This window comes from Lithobates pipiens, unplaced genomic scaffold (assembly GCF_037356315.1).
Source record: "Lithobates pipiens isolate NorthernLeopardFrog02 unplaced genomic scaffold, aLitPip1_a1.2 Scaffold_22, whole genome shotgun sequence".
Lineage (NCBI taxonomy): Eukaryota > Metazoa > Chordata > Amphibia > Anura > Ranidae > Lithobates > Lithobates pipiens.
The window spans coordinates 327,565,466-327,585,400 of record NW_027507784.1 but is presented as its reverse complement, the minus strand read 5'-3'; the positions used below and the strand labels follow the sequence as shown (position 1 = coordinate 327,585,400).

Genomic DNA, 19,935 nt, shown 5'->3' with positions numbered 1-19,935 from the left:
ATAAAAACTCTTTCTGATTAAAAAAAAAAAGAAGTTAGAGGAAATGTTCAAAAGTGAGGGGTAGTTCCCGCTTAGATATTTGTTTCCAGAACAAGTGGCCCCATTGAAATATTTCCCCTTACCCTTTGCTCTAGGGCCAATGGCAAAATTATGGATTTAGCCCAATTTTTTTTTTTTTTGGTAAAGTCATCACCAGTACAAAGAGAGAGGTGAATCTCCCCAAAAGGGACACAGACAGCAATAAAAACTTGTATATCAAGTGATTTTTAGTAAAAAGCTCATAGAGCCAAATCACTTGACTAAACATTCAGTAGCTTTAATAGATATAAATTACCACCGTTTAAAATTATTAAAGTGGAATTCAATTATTCTTTAAAATGCCCCCCCCCCCCATCTATCATGCTACCCTGTAAAAAAAAAAAACGGTATACTTACCTTTTTTTGTCTGCTTCGGTCCAGTCTGGTGATTCGGCAGCTCCAGTTCCCATGTGTCAGGAAATGCTCAACAGCAGCTGGGAATTCCGAGAGCAGTGACATCACCCATAGGTTTCCATAGCCCAGCCATTGTCGGTGCTCCCTCCTCTCCCCAGCATCAGCCACTTACTGACACAGAGCAGCCGGAGCTGCAGTGACCTGAGTGGATTAAATAAGGGTAAGTATACAGATCTTTTTTACACAGGGTAGGTAGGATAGGTGGGAGGACTGCGTTGGATCATTTTAGAGAAAGGTTTACTGTTAAATTCCACTTCTATTACAAAGTACAGATACAACATCCTACTACATCCTACTACACAGCCTCCATACATCTATCCTTATATTGTAAATAAAGCATGGGAAATGTATATCAGAATGTAAAAGGAGATCACAAGCCCTCCATTGTGGTTAGAATCCAACAATTAACCCCTTGGCGCTGGCCACATGCAAATATGCAACCTCTCGGCGCCTGGTGCTTGGCGCTGAGGGGCCATATATTTGCAAGAATTGCTGCCCAAACAGCTGTGCTAAGAGCGCACGCACTGCACGATCTTGACACAGTTACCGACGCCTAACTTAAAGCTTCTGATCATTGCTTGCGATCGGGAAAACAGCCAATCACGGCAATCATGATCCTAAGCCCCCCCCCTCCTGGCATCATAAACCTCTTAAAGGGCAGGGAAGGTTAAAGAATTGAATAAATTGAGCGAAGATTCCCAACCCCTTTAATAAATCTGTCACAACAAGCCAATACAGTACATCTAGATATATACAAGAGGTATTTAAAGGCAGCCAAGCAAATATACAGTACATCTATGTCATATTGGTAAAAGTTACATACATAGTAGGTGAGGTTGAAAAAAGACACAAGTCCAACCTATGTGTGGGATTATAAAAGTTAACAAATACACATATATTACAGTTTGGAGATATGACTTATCAAAGAATCAAAGTCCATGTCTTGTTGTTTAGACTGAGATTTTATTTAGTTCATGTATCAGTGATTAAATCATTAATACATTAAGAACCTTGGATCTATTCCTGATTGCTCTGTTATACATTATTCTAGATTAGAGGATTAATTTTACTATCTAGAGCTCAGGAGCCCAACAGAAGGTCCTCTGCACCCTAAAACTCAATTCAGATCTGGAACAGAATTCTGAGCGCCATCCACTGACCAGATGCAGACCACCCCTCCTCCATATTGAAGTTAAAAAAGAAATGTTTAAAAAAAAATCCTGTTTTTGTGAATTTATAACAAACGTATCCCCATTAATTCACAGGCTCCAAATTATAAATTGAGAGATTTGAATGACAGTTTTAGTAAAGCACCGGTACCGTCACTTTAGCGGCGCTTTTTGGCCGATAGCGGGGCGATTGTAATCCCCGCTAGCAGCCAAATAAAGCATCTGCAAAGCGCTGCTGCCAATGGGGAACTCCCCAAATCCAAGCTTATCTATAAGAGTAGAAGATGTTCAAAAAAAATTGCTAAAGTGTGGTTAGATGTTTCCAACTCCTTCTGGGGTGTAGTTCTATCCTCCCAGCTGAACTGATTAATCCTGATCAGCAGGGGATCGAAGGACCTGGAGAAGGACTTATAACAAAGTAGATAAGAAAATGTTTCGCAAGCTATGAGGTATGTTACATTTCTGTAATGGAGGCGAGGTCCAAGGCACCTCAAGATATTGGTGTGACGGAGGTGGGTATGAATGGATGAATGAGTGATTTGTGTGTTTGTTGTTGTTTTGGTTTCAGTTGGTTCATTGGAAAAGTACCTCTTTTGAGTATGGCTTATCCTGATTCCTCTCCCCAACTACAACTAATTTGGTTGTGGGGGGATCGGGTGATATTGTCTTCTTTTCAAGAGTTTCAGTAAAACCTGTTTGCCCTACATGATAGGAAATATATATATCTTTGCATTATACACATGTGTAATCTCCATGTAGGACACTGTAATGTTTTATTCTGTTTTGCATTGCTGAAAACGAAATAAACACCTTTCAAAAAAAAAAAAAAGGTGGAGGGTGAGTCACCATAAGTACTGAGTATTTCAGTTGTCGCTGAATGGAGAGCAGAGGAGAGAAGAAAGGGAAAGTATGCACTGGGGAGGTTGAAAGTTCAGCCTTTTCCCCAAACATGCACGGGGCACCACTTATTATTACCCCTCTGACATATCTTCCAGTTTCATTACAAGATTGAACATCTTTTATGCCATGCCTTTGCTTCCTCTTTTCTCAAACATTCTTCCAAGTCTCTCACTTTAGTCTGTGTCTCTTCCAGTTCTCTCTTTAGCAGTCTCCTCTGTCTATCATCCTCTTCTTTCTCTTCCTTGATTTGCTCAGCCACATTCTTAGCAAATATGTCTAACGGGTCCCGCCTCCCCCTTTGCTGGATGACATGTTCTGCCTCGTTCATACAAACTTCAAGGAAGCAGAGGAATTGATCATCAGCCTCTTGGCTCCTCTTTGAGCTGTTTTCAGTGTAATTCTCCAGACAAATTCTGTTAGTGCACCCCATATCTCCAAATTTTTTTATGAATTCTTCGCCATTTCCAGATCTGGTGTTTGGGGGGCCTACATTGGTGATCACAAGAATAGGTGGGATTCCTGTTTATCAAGACAAAATGACAAAACATTAAAGTGTGTGTGCAGTCAAAACTTTTTTTTTGGGTTAGAGTAGAGAAGAGTTGAAAACCCCATCAGTTTATTTTTTGCCTCCTGTGTTTCATTGAGGAGATTTTCCTAACCTTCTGCTCCAGAGACGCAATCGAGTATAAGAAATTCCTATGAAATTCCTACGAATGTGGAGAATTTCCCTCTTACTTGTCACCAGAACAGGTATTAATGTAATAAACACAAATCAAAATAACAATTAGACAAACAAGACAAGGCCAGTACATATCTTGATGGTGAAACCCTCGTGGGTAAACATCACATTGAGCAAGGAACAAGATACAAGTAAAAAGGGCTACACCATGTATTTTGAGGGTGCTGCTCATACTATCAGACATTATTACATGAAAAACAACAATCAAAGTAAAAAAATATATAAGAGATGTCAGAGAAACTAACTAGGCTTATTAAGTATGGTGTCTTTGCGATATGTCCGAGACAGTCTAGGGCTCCGCTAACCATTTAGGCCATACCTTGTCATATTTTTTAGGGAAACCTCTATTTGTGTAGGTGTCTTTGTTCAGAGGTAGGCTGTTGTTCATAAGCTGTTTCCAAAAGGAGAGGTATAGGTGAGAGGGTTTTTTCACTGCATTGTGATGGTCTTCCTGGCATAAAACAGGAGGGGACTAACCAGAGTTTGCTCCGTTACAGTTGGAACTAGATTGTTAACAAGGCCTAACAAGCAAACACCCATAGAGGGTTGTATTGATATAGATATAACTAGGTTAATCAAGCACCTCCTCCCAATATCCCACAACCCTAGGACAGGACAAAAATATGTGTGAGAAATCTCCCGGAGAGTTACCACACCTCCAACACTCAGACGATATGGATGGGTTCATCTTGTGGAGTCTGTAGGGGGTTAAGTAGGCTCTGTGTACTATTTTAAATTGTACGAGTTGATCACGTAATGAGACCAAAGTATGGAAGGAGAGATCCCAAATATCATCTCAATTATCATTGTCCAATTCTGGAATGTCGAGCTGCCAACGGGTCCAAAGCCCTTCTAAGGGGGGTAAGGACACAAAAATTAAATGGGTGTAGAGATGAGAGGTAGGTTTCTCATCCCACTCTGAGCGGACCAACAGCTTTAATTCCAATTAGACAACCATACAGGAGGATTGCGGGAACTGAATGGTGAAGGCATGAGTGAGCTGTAGATAGCAAAAAAGATCATTTGTGGAAATATTACAATTGGAGGAAAGTTGAGAGAGGGGAACTAAAGAATACTGCGAAACCACTTGAGAAATCATCTTAATATTATACTTAGTGCAAGCATATAGATCTGGTAGCATATAGAAATGGGGCAGGGTAGGGTTAAGCCATATTGGAGCATTTGGGGATCACAGCCAATTTCTGATAGCCCTCACAGGCTAGACCGACTTTTCAGGCACGCCTAGTAGTAAGCAAGGAAGGAGTTAGGGCATAGGGGGCCTGTAGACCTCTAAATGTAAGAAATTTGAGGGCTTCCAGGGAACGGACCACCGCATCCTCCAAGAAAGTAGAAGTGTTAGATAAGTCAGGAATCAGCCATTATGCCACTGTTACCAATTGAGCAGCCAAGAAATATTTATGGCAGTCAGGAAAGGCAAGGCCTCCCTGTGTGTTAGGAAGCATTAAGGTGGTCAATTTATAACATGGCGGAGGAGAAAAGCTGATTCAGCTTTGCAAAAAAGGACTTTGGTATCCACCATGGGGATTGCTGAAAAAATTTGGTAAATTTAGAGATAATTTTATATTTATAAAGTTAATACGTCAAAGTAAAGACAAGGGCAAGCTCTCCCCTGCCTTCAGCTTTATCTTTACCTCTTGGAGAACTGGAAGCAGATTTAGGGTAAGGAAATCTGAGGCTTGGTGAGTGATTGAATGAATGAATGAAATACTTATATAGCGCACAATGCGAACTGAATCGCCTCCTAAATAATTAAAGGTATCTATCCACTGCAAGGGAATAATCGGGGAGGCCATGTATTTAGCTGCATGGTCTACTGGAAATAATAGTGACTTGGCTCAGTTTACCCTGGGTCCAGTAACTGATCAAGGGGCCAATAGCAAAATTTTGATGGGACCCAGTGACGACCTACCTACTGTCATTTATCTTAACATAAAGTATGTCTGAATCAGGGCAGGAAGCAAAATAGCTGCTGTCAGCATAATCAGTGCATTACTAGGGGCCAGTGCTGTGGTTAGGGAATAGGGGGCATCAGTTGATGGAACTAAAGTAGTAATGGAACCCCTTGCATAATGGATACGTGAGGAGGCCAATGTAACTGGGATCAGACGCAGTACAGGCACTGATGTGGTGTCAATGTACGCTGATGATACCCTACTTTACCTGGGTGATACCCAGAGTACGTTGCGGACCGTCATGACCCTTATTGAGGCATTAGGCTTTTCCATTAACTGGTACAAGTCCATACTGATGCCTTTAGATCCTATAACCACCCCCTCCCTGACTGTGCAGAAATGCTACAGGCGCTATCTGGGCATTCAGTTACCCCCGACCCATCTCACTATATTGAACTTAAATCATTTCCTTCATAAATTCCATAAGAAATGTACTATTTGGTGTAAACTGTCATTATCAGTAGTGGGGAGGATCAACCCTGATCAAAATGGTCTTGGCATCACAATTGTTATATGTATTCAATAACTCCCCCGTCTGGGTTCCCCACCAGTGGTTTGCCAGGATAGACTCCCAATTTAGGGAATTGATTTGGCATAAAAAGATGGCTAGGATTAGTCTGTCGACATTACAATATAGCAAAGATTAGGGGGGACTGGTGGTCCCTCACTCTAGAGCCTACTACCTCGTACTTAAATCCTAGGGCCCCCACAGTGACTCTATTAAAGACTTTATGGTCATATGTTAAACGGATGCTAGGAATACAGGGTTTTCAAATACACACTCCATTATGGCAAAATCTGAACAATAGAGAGCTATTGAAACTCAGAGGGTTTAGAGATTGGGAAAGGGCAGGACTACGCTTTATCTCACAGCTATGTAATGGGCCAACTCTCATATCCTTTATGGAGGTACAAGCAGAGTTTGCCATCCCATGTAACCATTATTTCAAATACCTACAACTGAGACACGCCCTACAGATGCAATCAAGATGTGCTCAACTTAAGTTAACTGATCATACCTTAATACAGGGGATTCTTATGGAAGGAGATAAAAAGGGAATGATTTCCAGACGTTATAATATCCTCCTTAATGCTATACAGGATTCCTCCAAACTTCCATGCAGACGGGGCTAGGAAAGGCATGCAGTTGCCATAGATGGGGAGACATGGGATTTCTGCCTGACCTTTGCCTCTTTGGTGTCTGTATCTGTCTCTCAAAAATTATCTAATTTATATCTGCTACACAGGGTATACCAAACACCTGTACAACTTCATAAATGGGGGGACTCACAATACCCTCCTATGCCTGAAATGTGAGAGAGATCATGGCGACCTCATTCATATGCTTTGGAAGTTCCCCAAGCTTTTTCGGTACTGAAAGGAGGTCCTTGGACGTGATCTCTCAGGTATTCATGTTTAATATCCCACAAAACTCGGTTGTGTGCCTGTTGGGTGCCCTGCATCAGGAGTCTTTAACTCCACAAGCTCATACTGCTGTTTTGTGACTGCTATATGTTGTGCATAAAATGATCACACAATTTTGGAATGTTCCCAGGGTGCTCAAAAGGCGACAATGGATAGATGATGTCAATAAACTATTGATACAGGAAAAGTTGACGTACCAACATGGAAATGTTTCACGTAAATTGTACTCAATGTGGAAGGCTGGTTGGATGTCCCGGGTTTGGCTCCACATCAGCTAATTAGGGACAGGCTCCTACAGGGGTAAAGCATGTAAAAAGCCCAGAATAGTGGCTGAATGGGTCATACACTACACAAGATTCCTTGTGGCATTGGCGGCTTTGGTGGGTCGTGATTGTTTTTGTTTTTTTTCTTAGTTTACCCTTGGGGCTCTGAGGATCTGGATAGGTTCAACTGTTAGTTTTCTTTTTGATTGCACTATGTCTTCATACATAAGTTATTCTTTGTAATTCTGGTTTAAATGGTTCTGTATGCACTATATTGACTAGCAGTATATCATTGTATGAGAACTTTACTTTACTTTCTTATGTTTTTAATACCAATGCTATGTTTCTTTTCTCTACTGTGTACTGAATGACATATATTCTGTATTGTGGATGACAAAAATAAATATTTTTTCTGATTTAAAAAAAAGCAATAAATGCTAAATTAATTTTTTTTTTTATGTATGCACACTAAGTAACCTCTTAAAGCTTCCCCATTACTCGGTTCTATTAAAATGTTGACACAAACAGTTCCTTTAATGTCTTCTCATCACAATTGGCTCCAGGTTGCACATTCGAGTTCACTGAACTTCTGGTAGGTTGAGCATACTCTCTAATGCCGCGTACACACGACCGGACTTTTCGAGGGACTAGGTCCGACGGTCTTTCCGACAGACTTTTGGCAGAGTTCCGACAGACTTTCCGAATGAATGGACTTGGCCACACACAATCACACCAAAGTCAGACGGATTCGAACGTGAAGACGTACGACCGGACTAGAATAAGGAAGTTCATGGCCAGTAGCCAATAGCTGCCCTAGCATTGGTTTTTGTCCGTCGAACTAGCATACACACAAAGGGATTTCTCTGTCCGGCGGAAAAATTTAAAACATGTTCTATTTCTAAAGTCCGCCGGATTTTTGGCAAGTAAAGGTCCGATGGAGCCCACACACGATCGAATTGTCCGACGGACTCGTTCTTTGCTGTCAAAAAGTCCGGTCATGTGTACGCGGCATCAGTGCTTCACACACACAGTGAACTTGGGACCGTACAGGTGCAGAGAGGAGGGGGGCTGGCCACCAGGGTTGTTTTTATGGATGCATGAGACTCATTCATAGTGACCCTTCCCTTCCATTGATTCTTATCTTTGCTGAAATAAGAACTTGACAGAGGATCTAACCACTCATCTTTCTATTCAAAACGAACTAAAACCTTTTGGCTGGTGTTGGGATTTAAAGGAAAGTTTTTTTTCCCATACAGAGTAGGGGAAATCTTTGCATGTGCTCATGATTATCACTCATCATCCTAAAGAGGACCTACCTGTGATTTCTTGGCATTTTGTTATTAGCTTTTTCATTGAAGTTTCTTCATCAACTTTGAAATTATGTAGACAGCTAAAAGAAATAAACAGTAACATCAGTTATGCAAAGTTTTATATAGCTCCACACCAGACAAAGAGCTGAAAACAATACAAAGCTGAAATACATAGGGGGTATTTACTAAATCTGGAGCATGTAAAATTAAATGCAGCTCAGAATAGAAACCAATCAGCGTTCAGGTTTTATTGCTAAAGCTTAATTGAACAAGCTGTAGTTAGAAGATGATTGGCTACCATGCACAGCTTTACCAGATTTTGAGTGAAACCATTTTAGTAAATCCCTCTCTATTCTGCATGAATAGATTCCTGGCATGTCACAATTGAAGACAACAGTAAAACTTTTCAGTGAAGCTCCATCTTTTATCATTAAAAATATGTCACTAAGCTCCAGTTAGGTGCCAATGGGCTCCATTCACTAAACAGAATATAACGCTTTCAGAAATGCTGTAAAATACTACTTAGCGTTTAAAAAAAAAAAGTAATTTACTATGAAATGTTACTAAAATGCCGCATGTGGTAACTTATTAAGTGATGCAGTATTTTAGTAGTGAAAGCCTGTGGTACCTTAGCAAGCAGTAAGTAGCTGGTTGTTAAGGAGCGGGTGGCTGCTGCATCCTTCACAACCATGACTCATCTGCTGTCCCCCCCCCACAAAGCCAATTGTCCCTATGTTGATGAGGACAAAGGCCTCTTCCCTACAATCTTGGCCTGGTGGTTGTGGGGGTGCGGGGGGGACTTATCGGAATCTGGCCCTCGCTCCTTACCAACCAGTTAAATTTAACACATTCCTTAAAGCGGAAATAAACCCATCGATCTAACAGTCTGAAAAAACAGTTACATTCCCGGCATGCCGGAAATGTTAACTGTCACATTGAATGTGCTCTCAACCAAACTGTCAAACCATCCAATGGCTGGTGTCATAACTGATCACATGTGCAGCTTCATGGCAGTTAAAGATTAAAGGGAGGCCAAGATGGCAGCTTCCTTGGCTGAAAACGATAGGAGGGTTTACTTCCACTTTAACTATCACATGCCTGGACAACTACTTAATTACAACATGCATTTATTTATATATTTCCCTTTGCGAATATACTTTAGTGCTGTTTTATGTGGTAGTCAACAGATGTTTTTGCTGAATGCAGTAAATACCACATACAGCAATAGTGAACTGACATTTTCAGGATCGCATGCAGTATTTGGAAAAACACCTAAATACTGCATGCAATCTGCTTTTGCGAATGGAGCCCATTGTCTAGGATGGGATTATGCCATCAGCCTGCTACAGGAAGGAGGAAGCATTTCCTTAGTCTATTCTCCTCCAGTGATCAGATTGCAATGATGTTAAAAATGGTGTTTATTAGAATAGGTTGCTCTTTATGTCATGAAGTTTGAAGTTGTTCATTAGGGTATGCTATCTATATATTAGATAAATATATTTTAAAAAGTCTGTGACTATGGAGTGGGTAATGAAAGGGTTAATATGAATTGGGTTATGTAATGGTTATTGTTTGGTGGGTTAATAATAAAATTGATTTAAAGCTGAATTCCAGGTATAGATTTTATTGCATAGTTACATTGGTCCAGCTTTGATCAATGTAAATATGCATATACCATCTCTGTGGGATCCTTGGAAAGCTGTAAATTACTGTAGTAATTGCTGCTACTACAATGATCAAAACTGTTGTCTGGGTCCTGTACCAAGCAGTTGTCCTGCTGCATAGTAACCAGACGGGGTCGTCCTTTTGGCAGAGGCACCATTCACAGAATGCATTGCATTTGTCTCAGTGAATGTAAAGCCGCATACACACGTAGCCGTCTGTCCGACGTACTTAGTCTGGCGGACTTCCGCCAGACTGTCCGTCGGAATTTCCGAACGGGCTACTTGCCCACACACGGCACTTTTTCAGCGGACTAATATGGCGCACTAAGTCCGCTGTACTTTCGAAATGAACGGACTCGCCCACACACGCGGAGGAAAGTCCGCTCATTTCGAGCGCGTCTCCAGGTAGGCGGGGCCCGCGAAGGAGACGTCGCTGGCCCCGTCGCCTGGTATGGACTTAAAGGGGAACCCCAACGCAGAAAAAAATCGGCGTGGGGGTCCCCCCCAAGTCCACAACAGACCCTTGTCCGAGCACGCTACCCGGCTGGCCAGGAAAGGGGGGCGAGCGAGCGCCCCCCTCCTGAGCCGTACCAGGCCGCGTGCCATCAACATGGGGGGTGCCTTGGGGAAGGGGGGGCCGCGTGGCCCCCCCCACCCCAAAGCACCTTGTCCCCATGTTGATGAGGACAAGGGCCTCTTCCCGACAACCCTGGCCGTTGGTTGTCGGGGTCTGCGGGCGGGGGGCTTATCGGAATCCGGGAGCCCCCTTTAATAGGGGGGCCCCCGGATACCGGCCCCCCACCCTATGTGAATGAGTATGGGGTACAATGTACCCCTATCCATTCACCTGTAAAATAAAAGTACAAAAAAAAACACAACACACGAGATAAAATACTTTATTGCACAGCTCCGGAGGTCTTCCGTCTTCGGGGGTCTTCTCGCCGGACTCCTCCGCTATCTTCTTGTAGCTCTTTTGCTAGCGGAGGAGTCCGGCTTTCTTCCTCGCCGCTGGCCTCTTCTTCCGACTTCGGGGGTCTTGTCCCCCTCTTCGGTTCTTCTGCCGGGCCACCGCGCCTTCTTATAGCTCTTTTACAGGCGGTGGCCCGGTCTTCTGTCGCCGCCGCCGCCGCCGCCTTCCGTTCTTCTTCTTCTTCTTCTTCTTCTCCAGGAGATGTTGACTCGACGATCTCTCCGGCCGCAATGCCAGGGACGCGCTGCGCGGCCAGTTATATAGGGACAAGGGGCGGTGTCACATGGCTTTATGTCACATGGGTTGGTGTCACATGGTGACTCCGCCCCCTTACGATGTCACAGTCCCCATGTGACATCAACCCATGTGACCAACCCATGTGACATAAAGCCATGTGACACCGCCCCTTGTCCCTATATAAGTGGCAGCGAAGCGCTTCCCTGGCATTGCGGCCTGGAGAGATCGTCGAGTCAACATCTCCTGGAGAAGAAGAAGAAGAAGAACGGAAGGCGGCGGCGACGGCGGCGACAGAAGACCGGGCCACTGCCTGTAAAAGAGCTATAAGAAGGCGCGGTGGGGAAATAACTTCACAGCAGGATCTATAAACTTTACATGAAGACCTCAACAAAATAATGGGTTACGCAACTACATGGCAAATTAGGTTTAATGTTGAAAAATGTAAAGTCATGCATTTGGGTGATAAAAATAGGAATGCAAATTACTCGCTAGGGGGAGAACCTTGGGAAATCAAGGGTGGAAAAAGATCTGGGGGTGCTACTAAATGACAGACTCAGCAATGGCATGCAATGCCAAGCTGCTGCAAGCAAAGCCAGCATTATATTAGCATGCATTAAAGGAGAAGTACAGCCAAAGCTTGTTTCGTTACTTCCCCTGTGGATCACAGGAGTGCAGTTTGTTTTGCACTCCTATAACCCTTTTCAGCTGACAGTTAGCTGAAGCTACTGTCAGCTGACATCACAGAGCCAATCCAGGCTCAGGAAAGCTCGTGACCACATGGTTGTGATCCATCCACATACCTGGAGCGGTCACCTGGCTCAGCCTCTCAGCGAGCCACTGAAAGCCTGAGCCGGAAGCTCCTCTGCAGCCCAGCAATCCAGTGAGTGCAGAGTGTGGTGGAGGAGGCAAAGCAGAGAGGCGGTGACTGACAGTCACCCTCTCTTTGCTCATGGAGCACTAAGAACTGAGCAGTGTTTGATCACTTGATTCTCAGTCTTAGAGCCGGCAGGGGACAGATGACCGATGTGACATCCATCTAGGTAAGTATGATTCTCAAAAAAAAAAAAAAATCCCATACTTCTCTTTTAAAAAAGGGATGTATTCAAGATATAAAACAATAATTCTGCCACTCTACAAGACTCCAGCCACATCTTGAGTATCTAGTTCTGGTTACCAGTCCTCAGGAGGAATGTGCTGGAACTGGAGAAAGTCCAGAGAAGGGCAACAAAGCTTATAGGGAAAGACTACATGCATTAAACTTATTCTCTCTGGAGAAGAGATGCTTCAGAGGGGATATGATAGCAATATACAAATATCTTAATGGTGACCCCACAATAGGGAAAAAACTTTTCAGTGGGAGGGAGTTTTAAAAACATTCAAACTGGAAGAAAATCGGTTTAACCTTAACCACGTCCGGACTGGCTCACAACAATATACGCTGGTACTTTGAAAAAAATATCGTTGTTATGGCAGCAGCTAGCTACCGGTATCATCTTCTTCAGTGAGCAGTTCAGTTTCAGATCAAAGTGGTCTCTGTGGCGGATTCTCCGTGAAATCACTTTTATCAGTGGCAGGAGAGCCCCCCCCCCCACTGCGCTCCGGTGTTTCCTGGAGCCGTCGGCAGTGGCAGAGGTGACCGGATTCTTCTCCCTGTGTGGTATTTTTTTCCCACAAATAGAGCTTTCTTTTGGTGGTATTTAATTACAGCTGGGAGTTTTATTTTTTGCTAAACAAACAAAAAAAGATGCAAAAAAAAAAAATCATGTTTAATAGTTTGTTATAAAATTTTGCAAACAGGTCATTTTTCTCCTTCATTGAAGTGCGCTGATGAGGCGGCACTGATAGGCTGCACTGGTGGGCACTGATAGGCTGCATTTGTGGGCACCGATGGGCAAAGATAAGGCGGCACTGATGGGCAAAGATGGGCACAGATAAGATGGCACGGATGGGTGGCACAGATGGGTGGCACGGATGGGTGGCACTAAGGGGCACTGATAGGTACCACTGATAGATGGGACTGATGGGCACTGATAGGTGGCTCTGATAGGTGGCACTGCTGGGCACTGATGGGCGGCACTGCTGGGCAATGGTAGATGACACTGATTGGCACGGATATGTGGCACTGGGGTGCAGCACCTTTGTTGAGGCAGATTGTGGGCACTGCTGGGTGGCACTGTGGGCACTGCTGGTTGGCACTGCTGGGTGGCACTGTGGGCACTGCTGGGTGGCACTATGGGCACTGCTGGGTGGCACTGACGGGGGGCACTTATTTTTTAATCATCTTTATTGATGAGGGGGCAGGTGGGCACTGGCAGGGGGCAGGTGGGCACTGGCAGGGCTGGCCGTGATCAGGACTGATGTCCCGATCACGGCCGCCGGTGATCGGCTCTTTTTTTTTCTCCTCGCACTGTCAGCGCGAGGAGGAATAATAGCTGATTACCGGCTCCGTTATATCACATGATCAGCTGTCATTGGCTGACAGCTGATCACGTGATAAGGGGTCGGGATCGACCCTTTGCTCTGATCGGTGATCAGGCGAGTCTCATAGACTCGCCGATCACAGAGCGCGCCGCGCGCGCCCCTCAGGGGGCGCGCAGGCCGCTCGTGCACGGGACTACGTCAATAGACGTAGTCCCGGAAAAGGAGATCCGCGCTGTAGCCGTCATTCGGCTATAGCAAGGGTCTCAAGTGGTTAAAGCAATCCACTGAGCTGGCCATAACCACCTCTGCAGGGAGTCTATTCCACATTTTCACAGCTCTTACTGTGAAGAAACCTTTCCGTATTTGGAGATGAAATCTCTTCTCCTCTAGACGTAAAGAGTGCCCCCTTGTCCTCTTTGTTGACTTTAAAGTGAATAACTCAACACCAAGTTCCCTATATGGACCCCTTATATATTTGTACATGTTGATCAAATCCCCCCTTAATCTCCTCTTATCAAGAGTGAATAAATTCAGTTCCTCTAATCTTTCCTCATAGCTGAGTTGCTCCATGCCTCTTATCAGTTTGGTTGCCCTTCTCTGCACTTTCTCCAGTTCCCCGATATCCTTTTTGAGAACTGGTGCCCAAAACTGAACGGCATATTCCAGATGAGGTCTTACTAATGATTTGAACAGGGGCAAAATGATATCTCTCTCTCTGGAGTACATACCTCTCTTAATACAGGAAAGGACTTTGCTCGCTTTGGAAACTGCAGCTTGGCATTGCATGCTATTATTGAGCTTATGATCTACCAAAACCCCCAGATCCTTCTCCACTATGGATTCCCCCAGTTGTACTCCCCCTAGTATGTATGATGCATGCATATTCTTAGCCCCCAAGTGCATAACCTTACATTTCTCAACATTAAACCTCATCTGCCACATAGTCGCCCAATTAGACAGAGCAATATAAAAAAGAAATTAGGCTAACTTTATTATTGTCTTATTTTTTTATTCAAAAAAGTGTATTTTTTCAAAAAAAGTGCACTTGTAAGACCGCTGCGCATATACGGTGTGACATAAAGTATTCCAACGACCGCAATTTTATTCTCTGGGGTGTTAGAAAAAAAAATACCGTATTTGCCGGCGTATAAGACGACCTTTTACACTTAAAAAAACTGGCCGAAAATCGGGGGTCGTCTTATACGCCGGATCAGCCCCTCCGATGCCTGCTGAGGGTTCGGTAATACTGTATGTAGCTTCGGCTACATACAGTATATACCGCTGAGCCAATCCCAGCGAGCGATGTATTCAAATGAATACAGAGCCTGCTCGGATTGGAGCAACAACCTCTGCCAATCCGAGCAGGCTACTCTGTAGCCTGCTCGGATTGGCTTTGAGAGTCAGAGAGGCGCGGGCTGATGATGATACAGCCTCTGCCAATCCAAGCAGGCTTTGTATTCATTAATAGAATACATCGCTCGCTGTGATTGGTTCCAGCAAAAGCAGGAAGAAGGATATGGCGCCAGCTCCTGCTCCAGCAAGAAGGACGGAATATCAAGCGTCGGAAGCCTTGGAAGGGGGTAGTATTATACGGTAAGTACAAGAAAAAAATGTAAGATTAACAGTAAGATTAGGGGGTCGTCTTATATGCCCGGTCGTCTTATACACCGGCATATACGGTATATAATGTTTGGAGATTCTAAGTAATTTTCTAGCCAAAAAAAAAAAATATTTTAACTTCTAAACACCAAATCTCAAAAAGAGGCTCAGTCCTTAAGTGGTTAAGCTGCGTAGAGGTTTCTTTTCTGTCAGAACGTTGAGGACTTGGAACTCCCTTCCACAAGCAGTGGTATCAGCAAGGAGTATCGCTAGTTTCAAAAGACTTTTAAATGGGCATCCTAACGATCGCAACTTACAGGGATATGGGATTTAATATTGACATAAACCCACACACACCACAGGTTGAACTGGATGGACTGGTATCTTTATTCATCCTTACCAACTATGTAAATTGACGTTGTTCTGACTGAGGCTGTTCTCATAGGGTCTCAGATACTGGCTATTCCCTATCCTCAGCAGTGTCCTGGACTGTAAACTTAGAGAAGAATGCCCTCCTGTACTGCGCAGTGTTCCTGGTATGGCACTGGCTACCAATATCTGTGCAGTGGTGCAGGGTAACCAGATGCCAAAGAGACTTACCTCATGGTCCCCAGCTGTGAGGCCTTAGACTGTCCAATATTCACACTGGCTCAAGGAGAAGGCTGTTCTCTAGACCAAGACTGTACATGGATTTGTGCCCTAAAAGAGAATGCTCTGTTTTCCTCATTCAACTGTGAAAGGCTAAACTTCAGTGGGCAGTATAGGCTCTGACAGAGCCAAGTCAAGGAGTAGGAAACAGAAGAGGCTGCCTTGGGTGCTTCAGCATGAGGAGTTGAAGGGGGAACAAAGAGGGCAGGACCTGTAGCCAATACTGATGAGGTAGTTCACAGTGCTAAGGACCTTGTCCTGGCACTGGTAGTTCTTCTACATAAAGCCCTTTTCTTAGGTTTAGTTCTTTATACAGTATGTGAAAATGTATTGGTAACCATTAGATAGAATACACGTCATGCCAAATGACAAACCTGTGTACAATAACGGGAAGAATGAAGTCCTTTGGTCGTTTATTGACCTCTGGGATACATCTTATAGTCTCCTGTAGATTGTCTTTGTCCCATTCAATATCTCCCTCTAGCCGCAAGTTTCCTGGAAGAGAAAAATAAAAAAATTATATTTAAAGTGGACTTTTTCTTAACTTTTTAGGTCTGCATGAATAAATACCTTGAATGTCACCATAGTCAGCAATAGTATAATTTGAAAAAGTAATTTTATCATTAAAAAATGCATCCTTAAAGCGGAGTTCCACTCAAAAATGTAACTTCCACTTTAAGTGCAGGTGACCCCTGACATGCCACATGTGGCGTGTCATTTTTTTGGGATAGGAGCGGGAATCCTGTTTTTATGGGCACCCGGCTCCCACTTCCTCCCCTGGCTCCACGACGCCGGAAGGGAATTCATCTCTCCCCCCTCCCTCCCTGCAATCTTCTGGGACATGTCACAGGTCCCAGAAGATTGCCCGGCCATTTACAGTGCGCAGCACGGCTCGGCACCCGGCGCTCACAGTTAAAATGCTGGCGCCTCAGAGAGGAGGGGGAGAGGAGCGAGGCTTCCTGCCCGTCAGTGATTATCCTAGCCTGAGATGTGATCAGTGTGCTGCAGACAGGAGGAACTATTTCCTGAATCTTCTTCCTACAGTAAAATCTTCTTAGGCTAGAGTACCTTAAGGGGAATCTAACAATAAAAGTTAAGTACTTAAGCTGCAGCTTTTTTTTTAAAGGGTAGGGAGGTTGGGGAGAAAGTACCTTTTTCGGTACCTGCTCCCACTTTTTCAATCTTCACCTAGTGGCAGGGATGGCATTGCCTCCTCTCACCCTCAGCTCACCGCCTCCTGGGATAACGTCACACAACCCAGGAGGCTGCAGGACCAGTCACCATGTGCCACATGGGCTTGCACGTGCCTAGTGAGGAGCTGACTGCAAGACATCAGGAAATTCCATCCAGCTCCCAAATCCAGGATGGTGCCAGGGATCTGCAGAGGTGAGAAGAATCATCTGCGGGTAAGACATCACTGAACTCCATGGGCTGGTAAGTACCAGTTTTCTTAAAGTCACCAGCTACAGCCATTGTAGCTATTTATATTTAATTTGCACAACGCTGGGTGAAGTTCTTCTTGTATTTGGAGATCAAGACATCAATCCTGGTATGTAAAATGATATGCAAAAAAAGGGGAATAATACTGCACTAAACCCAAAACAAATAGGGAATAGAAAAGTTACTTTCTGTAGCAGCTAACACTCAAAGTCAAACAAATTTTGGAAAACATATGTGTAGCACTTAAACATTTAGGGTCATGGAAGACACATGCCAAACAAAATAAAAACAAAACATGTGATTGTGCACAACATTCAATAAAAAGTCCAGTGAACAGTATTAAAACTAATTTGTGAAAGTCTCTCTTTAAAGCGGGAGTCCACCGGGACTCCGCGTTTTTTTTTTTTTTTTTAAAAGCCAGCAGATACTGCAGCTGCTGACTTTTAAAATAGTGACACTTACCTGTCCAGCGCGCCCGCGATGTCGGCACCCGAAGCCAATCGCTAGGTCGTCTGTCGGGTCCTGCCGCCGCCATCTTGGGTATGGGAATCAGGAAATGGAGCCTTTCGGCTTCATTTCCCGGTTCCCTACTGCGCATGCGCGAATTGCGCTGCGCAATAAGGACGCTCCCCGCTGCCTCTGGGAGCTGTGTGTTTCCCAGCAGGCAGCGGGGCACTTGCGGGAAGGGGCGGGCACTTGCGGAAAGGGGCATAAGTTACGCCCCTTTCCGCAGAGAGCTGTCCCGGAAGTGGGTGCAGTTACCTGGATTATCCAGGTAACTGTACCCCCCTCCCCCCTGAAAGGTGCCGATTGTGGCACCGGAGGGGGGGAGGGTTCCGATGAGTGGAAGGTCCACTTTAGGGTGGACCTCCGCTTTAAGGACTCGGATATAAATGGGACTATATAAATAATATCTCAAAGACGATGTATGCAAAGAGATGTGTTGCTTGGATCCTGGGGTACAGTAGGCACACAGTGGGGTACTCTTACCAACAATGGTGGACGCACATACCATATGGCAGTGAGTCAAATGTGCTTATGGTTCTCCTGTTGGATATGGAAGTACAGGTCCTGGTCCAAAGGGCACACCATGAAGATGTAAACACATGGCCAAGGATTATCTCCAGCTCATCCGGGGGTTCTCCGACTCAAAACTCATCCAAGGTCACAAATGATGGAATGTAATATAAAAGGTAGGAGAAAAAAGCTCCATATGGTGCAGATCAACCAATAATGTTTTATTGGAATATATTCTCACAACAAAGGAGACATAAAAAAGGAGCAATAGTCCAAAAAAGATATGGTAGCATAAAAACAGTAAAAAAGCAATGTGAGAATCTCAAATAAGCAAGCCCGACGCGATTCAACACGAATGGTCTTCAACAGGGACATCAGTCCATAAAGAGAGACTTTCACGAATTAGCTTTATCACTGTTCACTGGACTTTTTATTGAATATTGTGCACAATTACATGTCTTGTTTTTATTTTGTTTGGCATGTGTCTTCCATGACCCTAAATGTTTAAGCGCTACACATATGTAAAATTACATGTCCATGCACAATAATTACAGTTAAGAACATTTTATTTCCCTAAAACTAAACTAAAATTAAGAAACACAAGAAAGGCAAGTATATGTGATCTCTTGGACAGTTAGGCCAGATGGTCTGTCAGAGTCTCTCTAAAAGCAACAAGTTCAGCAAAAATGTAGAACAAGATAAAAAAAAAACACCAGTGAATGTGTATCAACAGAGCTGACACTCGATCACAGTGATATACGGTAGAAAATCTAAGGTAGCACAGAGTAAAATGACCAATATATACCTTATGGGTATCGACAATGAAAAAAATTGGTGAAATATTCAACATATGCAAAATATACAAGTATATAAGAATGACATAGCTAACACTATGCCAATGTGAAAACCTGTAAAGAAAATTAGAGTTACGCTTACCGGTAACGTCTTTTCCAGTAGTCTTTCAGGACAGCCACTATGAGAGATAGACTCCTCCTCTTCCTCTGGAAACACTGCGCCAGCCCATAAATTCTTACTTCCCCTGCCGGACCTCAGTTTATATCGAGAATACCTCCGGCCAGCTGGGGAGACACAAGAACACATTAATAACATATTTATCAAATACCATTATCTTGCTGCGCTCTGGTCTTTTGTAAGACTCCCCCCAATTTTCGGGTGGGAACTAGGGCTGTCCTGAAAGACTACTGGAAAAGACGTTACCGGTAAGCGTAACTCTAATTTTCCCTAATCGTCTTTCAGGACAGCCACTATGAGAGGATAAGCGAGCACTTACCAGTTAGGGTGGGACTACAGCTTGCAAAACCTTTTGCCCAAAGGTCTGCTCACCTGCCGACACCAGATCCACTCTGTAGTGTTTTACAAAAGTGGAATAGCTGGACCATGTTGCTGCTCTGCAAATCTGCTCTGGCGTTGCTCCCGCTCTTTCTGCCTGGGAGGCTGCCATAGCTCTAGTGGAGTGTGCTTTAATACCCACTGGGATTTCTTTCCCTGCAACTAAATAAGCCTGCTCGATGGCTACTCTGAGCCACCTAGCAATAGTGCGCCGGGACGCCTTACAACCTTTCCTGGCCCTGGAAAACAAAACAAATAAGGAATCTGACTTTCTAAATGACTTGGTCAGTTCCAGATAGTGTAGGATACATCTCCTAA

General features: G+C 44.0%; 1 protein-coding gene across 1 annotated transcript in view; it reads right to left on the bottom strand.

Annotated features, from left to right (window-relative positions):
* Positions 1–1,183: 1,183 nt before the first annotated feature.
* LOC143925038 (uncharacterized) overlaps positions 1,184–19,935 on the bottom strand; it is a 30,934-nt gene continuing 12,182 nt past the window's right edge. The window contains exons 2-4 of the mRNA XM_077449617.1: positions 16,185–16,305; positions 8,278–8,351; positions 1,184–3,080 (exon numbers count right to left, since the gene is read on the bottom strand). Coding sequence (XP_077305743.1) covers positions 2,662–3,080; positions 8,278–8,351; positions 16,185–16,305 — 614 coding nt within the window. The 3' untranslated portion in view covers positions 1,184–2,661. The remainder of the gene's footprint in view (positions 3,081–8,277; positions 8,352–16,184; positions 16,306–19,935) is intronic.